The sequence below is a fragment of the Tachypleus tridentatus genome, chromosome 5, assembly GCF_004210375.1.
Source record: "Tachypleus tridentatus isolate NWPU-2018 chromosome 5, ASM421037v1, whole genome shotgun sequence".
Classification (NCBI taxonomy): Eukaryota; Metazoa; Arthropoda; class Merostomata; order Xiphosura; family Limulidae; genus Tachypleus; species Tachypleus tridentatus.
In genome coordinates, this window is record NC_134829.1 from 48,534,900 (window position 1) to 48,543,693 (window position 8,794).

Here is an 8,794-nt window from a genome sequence, read left to right on the forward strand (position 1 = left end):
GTAAATTTGATGTTTCTTTTACCATATTATGTTTTCTCTGTGTACATTTTGTCTCTTTTACCAAATTCTGTTTTGTCTGTGTACACATATGTCTATTTACCATATTGTGGTTTTCTGTGTACACTTATGTCTCTTTTACCATATTGTGTTTTCTGTGTACACTTATGTCTCTTTTACCATATTGTGTTTTCTGTGTACACTTATGTCTCTTTTACCAAATTCTGTTTTGTCTGTGTACACATATGTCTATTTACCATATTGTGTTTTCTGTGTACACTTATGTCTCTTTTACCATATTGTGTTTTCTCTGTGTTGCATATGTCTATTTTACCATATTGTGTTTTCTGTGTACACTTATGTCTCTTTTACCATATTGTGTTTTTTCTCTGTGTATTTACACATATGTCTATTTACCATATTGTGTTTTTCTGTGTACACTTATGTCTCTTTTACTTATATATTGTGTTTTCTCTGTGTAATACACTTATGTCTCTTTTACCATATTGTGTTTTCTCTGTGTACACTTATGTCTCTTTTACCATATTGTGGTTTTCTGTAATTTTACTTATGTCTCTTTTTACCATTATATTGTGTTTTCTCTGTGTATTTTGTATGTGTCTTTTTACCATATTGTGTTTTCTTGTGTAATATCACTTATGTCTCTTTTTAGTGATATTATGGTTTTCTCTGTGTACACTTATGTCTCTTTTTAATTATATTAGGTTTTCTGTGTACACTTATGTCTCTTTTACATATTGATGTTTTCTCTGTGTACACTTATGTCTCTTCTACCAAAGATTCTGTTTTATTCAGTATTTTTTACATATGTCTCTTTTACCATATTGTGTTTTCTCTGTGTACACTTATGTCTCTTTTACCATATTAGGTTTTTCTTGTATTACTCTTATGTCTCTTTTAATTATATTAGGCTTTCTCTGTATTGACTTATGTCTCTTTTTAATTATATTGTGTTTTCTGTGTACACTTATGTCTCTTTTAGCATATTAGGTTTTCTCTGTATTAACTTATGTCTCTTTTACCATATTATTGTTTTCTGTGTAATAATCTTATGTCTCCTTTAGCATTGTGTTTTCTCTGTGTACACTTATGTCTCTTCTACCAACTTGTTTTATTCTGTGTACACATATGTCTCTTTTACTATATTGTGTTTTCTTTAGTATTACACTTATGTCTCTTTTTAGCATATTGTGTTTTCTCTATGTACACTTATGTCTCTTTTAGCATATTATGTTTTTCTTTGGTTGCATTTTGTATCTTTTACCATATTGTATTTTTTTTGTGTGCATTTTGTCTCCTTTTACCATATTGCGTTTTGTCTGTGTATACTTATGTCTCTTTTGCAGCTATGCGTTTTGTCTGTGTAAGTTTTATGTCTTTTTTCACTGCAATGCCTTTACCTTTGAATTCATGGTATAGTTTAGCGCATTTCGTTTTATCTGTATACAAACAACAATACATTTTAATACAGTTTTATGTAACAACTGCTTATTTACGTAGACCTCTTTACACATGGCTGTTTCTGTCACTCGATATGTATTTTACATTTATCAAACTTATATTATTACTATAAACAAGATCAAGGCTACATTTATCTGGCTATACGGTCCAGAGTTATCGCGAAAAAAATGCTATTCTTGCTTATTAACTGCCTACCTGAACAACAGATAATTTGCATTTTATAATTTGTTTGTCTTTTTTTGGAGTCGACGTTGTATGCTAATCACAAGTCATTCGTTTAATATGTATATAACTATTTTGATTTTGTTATATTAAAATAGAAACCACATACAATGTATGATATTTCTCTAATGCAAACGTGCGCATATACATACACATCCATTTATGTGCATATGTGTAGAGAAAGGATAAGAAAACCTTCATAGGTTATATAAAAAAAAATGCAAATTCAACAGAAACGTATTTAATATGAAAGTTAATAACCCCAAACTTTAGCTGAAACCACATTCGACTATCTACCTTGTCCTCAGTGGAGAACATAACCCCCAATGTTAGCACTGTAAATCCATAAAGTTACCGCTGGTTCACCGGAGGCACTTTAGTTAACAACAATGTATCACGTGGATAAAAAAAAAAAAAACCATTTGTTTAGACAGAAGAGTAAAATCCCTTGGTGGGTTAAGGGAAATTTTTCAGTGCTAAAATCCGGTACTCGGTTCCACGTGGTGGGCAGAGCGAACATAACTCATTGTGTATCTTTGTGCTAAAACAAACAAACAAGCAGAAGAGTAGAATACAACGAAAATTGCGAAGAAATCTTTCTGACCAAATTATCAACTTTACCCTCTTTGAAACTTGACCCATATCTTCACCCTGCCCCACCGCTACCAACCACCACAATTTTAAAGAACAAAAATAATTTAAACCAAAATATAACAAAAATATTAAAATCTGGTACGATGGTTGGAATTTCAGCTGTTTGTGTTATATGCATATGGACGTTCACTCTCAGCTGTTTGTGTTATATGCATATGGACGTTCACTCTCAGCTGTTTGTGTTATATGCATATGGACGTTCAGTCATAGCTGTTTGTGTTATATTCATATGGACGTTCAGTCTCAGCTGTTTGTGTTATATTCATATGGACGTTCAGTCATAGCTGCTCGTGTTATATTCATATGGACGTTCAGTCATAGCTGTTTGTGTTATATTCATATGGACGTTCACTCTCAGCTGTTTGTGTTATATTCATATGGACGTTCAGTCATAGCTGCTCGTGTTATATTCATATGGACGTTCAGTCATAGCTGCTCGTGTTATATTCTTATGGACGTTCAGTCATAGCTGTTTGTGTTATATTCATATGGACGTTCACTCTCAGCTGTTTGTGTTATATTCTTATGGACGTTCAGTCATAGCTGTTTGTGTTATATTCATATGGACGTTAAGTCATAGCTGCTCGTGTTATATTCATATGGACGTTCACTCTCAGCTGTTTGTGTTATATTCATATGGACGTTCAGTCTCAGCTGTTTATGTTATATCTGTATAAACGTTCAGTCTCAGCTGTTTATGTTATATTCATATGAACTTTCAGTCTCAGATGTTTATGTTGCATGGATATGGATGTGCAGTCATAGCTGCTCGTGTTATATTCATATGTACGTTCAGCCTCAACTGTTTGTGTTATATTCTTATGGACGTTCAGTCTCAGCTGTTCGTGTTATATTCATATGAACGTTCAGTCTCAATTGTTTATGTTATATTCATATGGACGTTCAGTCTTACCTGTTCGTGTTATATTCTTATGGACGTTCAGTCTCACCTGTTTGTGTTATTTTAATATAAAGGTTCAGGCTCAGCTGTTCGTGTTATATTCATATGGACGTTCAGTCTCACCTGTTTGTGTTATATTCTTACGAACATTCAGTCTTACCTTTTGTGTTATATTAATATGGACGTTAAGTCTTACCTGTTTGTTTTATATTCTTATGAACATCCAATCTTCTACGTTATTCTTCAGCCATTTCAAATGATGATAAAAAGTATACATATGTTACACTAGATGGTGTTAGCCGGATTCTCTTTATTATCAACAACATTGTTTGCGTGTTTGTTCATTTTCGTGTGAAAGGCCTATCTTCATAAACCGTTCATACTTATAAAGCTATTCATAATAACGACTACCACAAACTCTTGGGCTAACCTGTAAAAAAATAATAGTGGACTTGATCGTAACATTATAACGCTCCCACACCTGAAAGAAAGGACTTCTTCGGTGATAAGATTGAAACTCAAGTTGTCACCAGACTGTGCCAGACAGAGCCTACATTATAATAAAGAAAATCAACAGTTCCGTCCATTCCAACGTTACTTTGGAATAAGTGAATATTCCAATCAGCACCTGACATAGTGTATTAAAGCACATAAACTGCATCATAAGCTTGCAATTTGAAGCTAAATGAAAGGGCAACAGTTTCATAACAGTGACAAAGGTTCATTCTTGGCAACGAATAACACTTGCCATACACCGTCTAATAGGTTTAAGTACACACTTCATCATTTAATAACTACGCAAAATCCCGGGTACAAGAGGTTTGAAATTAAAAATTTAATATTCGTATAGTATTAGAGGAATAAGTAGAGTATTTGATTTAAATTTCAAATAAATTCAGTCATAAATACCAACCGTTTAACCTGCACGTAAACTAGAGAATAAAAAAAAAAAAAAAACAGCACGAGTCTTGTTTTTGGTGACATCAGATTATCTTCAGTAAACCACGCTCTGAGCACGTTGTCTGATTGAAAACATCATTAACAGTAATTTTCTAGCAATTTCATTAAAGGCTTAACTTTAGTAGAAATAAAACTCCTACGAAGCTTCCCTTTATCCTCAGCTGTTGGTTGTTCATATGTTTCAAGTTGATTTCGTATAAACTATGTATTTATTGACAGAGACGAGATGAGTACTCCATCTTAATTAACACACAGTTTTATTAAATATATTATTTCAGTTATCCGCCAGGTTTCCTGTCTTCATAAACACCTTGCGTTGTGTTGTTTGTTTGTTTGATTTTGAATTTCGCGCAAAGCTACACGAGGGCTATCTGCTCTAGCCATCCCTAATTTAGCAGTATAAGACTAGAGAGAAGGCAACTAGTCATCACCATCCACCGCCAAATCTTGGGCTACTCTTTTAGTAACGAATAGTGGGATTGACCGTAACATTATAACATCCCCACAGCTGAAAGGGCGAGCACGTTAGGTGTGACGGAGATTCGAACCGGTGACCCTCAGATTGCGTGTCGAGCGCCCCGATCACTCGGCTACGCTGGGCCCAGACTTAAATGACGAATTGACTAATACTCCATTTGGAAAGGTGAAGGTTTGTTTCTCTGTACTGGGTTTTCTCTGCTGGTACTTCATCTACAAATTAAAGGCTTCTTCTGCTGTACAAGTTTTCTCAACTAGGACTTCTTGTATGGAGTTAATTTACCGTAGTGTGTTCCCTCAGCTTGTCCTCCGTGTACAAAGCTAATGGTTTACTCTGTCGTGTCAACTTATTTTCTCCGCATCAGGATATGTCTATACTTTGAATTTTATGTCTACAAATGAGCTGAGCTTGTAAAATCAACAAAATTCTGTAATATTGTGATTTTAAAAAGTTAATAACAGATAATTACAAACATTCCGTTTTCTATTACGAATAAAATAGGATCTTTAAACGGAAAACCAGAAAACCTGAAACCAGAAGAGAAAACTCATTCAATGCCGTAAATATGAAACATCCAAGCTTCAGTTTTCACTCCTAAAATGAGTATACGTGTTCCAAAACACTGTATACAACTGACATTTCATAAAGTATTCGTTCTGTTTGAAAATATATCAAAATGTTAGTTTAAGTTTGTTTAACTGCTTCTGACCACGTGACGTTAAAAATCGCTCATTTTACCGCCAAGTTGACAAAAAAGGAATTAATGAAGCCGCTATAATCAATGTTTTTTATTTTTGTAAGTAGTTACAGAAATATGAGTAAATAAGAAATATTTTAGGGCTAATAGTTTAAGAGCTTTAGTTCTAATGAAGGTCTAGTTTCTGTTGTCCTTGTTTTCTGAACTTTCTCGCCTGTCTGCTCTATACACTGATTTAATTTAGTCGCTTAGGCAACTGTTTCCAAACTATGTGGCTCGACATGGCTAGGTGGTTATGAGACTAAACTCGTAATTTGAGGGTCGCCAGTTCGAATCCCCATCGCACCAAACATGCTCGGCCTTTCAGCCGTGGAGGCGTTATAATGTGCGGTCAATCTCACTATTCGTTGGTAAAAGAGTAGTCCAAGTGTTGGCGGTGGGTGGTGATGATTAGCTGTCTTCCCTCTAGTCTTACACTACTAAATTAGGGACGGCTAGCACAGATAGCCCTTGAGTAACTTTGCGCGAAATTCAAATCAAACCAAAGCAAACTACGTTGTAATGAAGAGATCTATCTGTCTCTTGTACAAAAAACAATACTGAGCCGCGCGCATGACCTACTGTTCAGTATGCCCGAACTGTGAATCTAAAAATTCGCGTTTCACAACCCATTGTTTCAATAATCCGTTTCCAATCTTGGAGTTGTAGATGCTGTAAGAGTGGCGAGAAAATCCAACTATCCAATCAGACAACAGTATATTAATCACTGGTTGTTTCTGTTGGCTACCTGTTTTTTTTTCTGGTCTACTAGTTTAAAATTAGAGATACATATAAGCATATAAACCTTGTGTAATTCCACGCAAAATTTTGGAACACGTCAATCATAATTTTGCAGTAAATTTAGTTCTGAAAATAATACCATGATAAATTTATCTATTTTACTATATTTCTATTAGTTACGAAATTTGTTTTTACTTCATGTTTTCGTAGTTCAAAATAGATGCAAAAATAAGAAATAAGGCCTAGCATATGTATGAATAACGTTAGTGTATTAGTTCTTTATCTGAAGCCTGTTTCAAGCAAGTTTAGAGTCCACATTATTAAGTTCATACTTCTGAAAATCGTTCCTAATTTATTTGCTGTGGTATCATAGTTTAACAAGAAATCCATTGTATATAATTCCATAATTTCTAAATTTAGGAAAAAGAATTATTAGAGCTTTTCTCTAGTACCTGTTAAATAAGTATAGTTTCAACTATAAAAGTTGTGACCGCCAACAGAAATTAACTTAGGATTCAATATTCCAAAGAACGTTTTTAGAAGTGCAAGCAGTATAATTCCTAGGTAATTACATCCACGGTTTTCTGTCTGAACTTAACGCTTAATGGTCTTTCACTTATATTCTGGTGGTTTGCCAGAAGATTTTAGAGTCCTGCCAGATTATGAGCATTTTCCAACCCACATTAGCAGAGGTAAATGATTCTTAAAAAGCGTACATATATGAAACTACAGGTAATTGTCCAAACGAAATGCTTACTCTATATTGAATATCAGTACCCGGAACATGTAGAGATTGCCGTTCTTCTATGTGATTACTTAAAGTGCTAATATTAGTCAATTTCAGATTTCCGTCTTATCGAATATTCTCATTGCATTCGAGATTTAAAGGCAAGTAAAGCTCAAAAGTCTAAAGCATTCTTACTACGTCATAAACAGATTACTTGACTTTCCAAGTTGCGGGTGCCTTAAAAGCTAATGTTTAAATGGAATATGCATTAGGAAAATTTTAAATGGTTGATCCGAAAACGTGCTGATTGATTTTCATGACAAAAAGGCATCGGATGGGCAAGTAATATATCTTATAGGATTGTCTAAAATTCCAAGTAAATTAGGCATACATCATTTCTTCGTTTTTACCTGTATAGCGCTTATCGTAAAATGTTTCCATGTTAAAGAACAGTGTTTGAACGTCCTTATTCTGTCAGTATTCGAAAACTTTTAAGCCATAATTAAGGAGACTCGAGTTAATTAAACACGGAAAGTTTCATATATTTAAATGTGTACCTCTTGTTCACATGTTCACTTTATCAAGACCTAATTTAAAGCAGATTTGTCAGAAGAAAAATATTAGCAGTTATAGAAAGGATAGAGCTGCCAAAAAAAGATGAATTTGCTCATTTGTTTGTCTTGTTGAGAAATAAAATTTAGACAATGGATATCGAAACCCGAGGCTTAGGTTTCAGTTTTTCCACTGAGTTTCTGCTAAACCACCTGGGGAGAGAGGGAAAAGATAAGGAAACAAAGAGCACAGTAATGAGGGAAGTTGTCCCCACAAAGAATACAAAGAAGGTTAGGTAGGAAAAAGTCCAGTTGCATACTTAAAAAAGAAAAACAAAGTAACAAAGACAAAATAAAGGGTTTGTGATAAAGTGATCGTTTGTTAGAGAAAAATAAATAAGGATAAAAATACGAAAGTAATGCTGAGAGTGTTAGGCACGAAAAATTAAAGTGATGCTGAGAGTGTTAGCCACAAAAAATTAAAGTGATTCTGAGAGTGTTAGCCACAAAAAAATTAAAGTGCTGCTGAGAGAGTTAGCCACAAAAAATTAAAGTGATGCTGAGAGTGTTAGCCACAAAAAAATTAAAGAGTGATGCTGAGAGTGTTAGCTACAAAAATTAAAGTGATTCTGAGTGTTAGCTACAAAAATTAAAGTGCTGCTGAGAGAGTTAATACAAAAATTAAAGTGATGCTGAGAGTGTTAGCCACAAAAAAATTAAAGTGCTGCTGAGAGTTAATACAAAAAAATTAAAGTGCTGCTGAGAGAGAGTTAGCCACAAAATTAAAGTGATGCTGAGTGTTAGCCACAAAAAAAATAAAAAATTATTAATGGAAACAAATACCTTCTTTTGTTTCTAATTAAGCCTCAAACAATACAACGGGCTATATGTGCTCTGCTCATCACTGGCATCGAAACCAAGTTTCTAGCGTTGTAAGTCCGCCGACATGCCACTGTGCCACTAGGGAGACAACAAAGACCTTCTAGGGGCTTTAAGACAAAAAATGTTAATATAATCGCCACGTCTTTTCTCGTGTACATGTTTTTCTTATAGCATAGCCACATCGGGCTATATGCTGTGTTCACCGAGGGGAATTGAAACTCTGATTTTAGCGTCGTAAATCAAAACTGACCACTGTCACGGAGGAGGGACGTCGTTTCGTGTAAACTTTCAATCAGAGTATAACAACAGATCGAAACTAAATTTCGATTTTATATTTAATTTTAATACGTTATTATAGACTAGCTGAAGTACTTGTCCCCACGATGGAATTATGTAAATTCATAATTAATGAAAGATTATTTTAGGACATGAAAAGTTGCTTTCCTTACATGTAATTATACAA

General features: G+C 34.1%; 1 protein-coding gene across 1 annotated transcript in view; it reads right to left on the minus strand.

Annotated features, from left to right (window-relative positions):
• Positions 1-6,067: 6,067 nt before the first annotated feature.
• Positions 6,068-8,794, minus strand: part of LOC143250354 (sarcolemmal membrane-associated protein-like) — a 47,363-nt gene continuing 44,636 nt past the window's right edge. The window contains exon 11 of the mRNA XM_076500800.1: positions 6,068-6,127. Coding sequence (XP_076356915.1) covers positions 6,068-6,127 — 60 coding nt within the window. The remainder of the gene's footprint in view (positions 6,128-8,794) is intronic.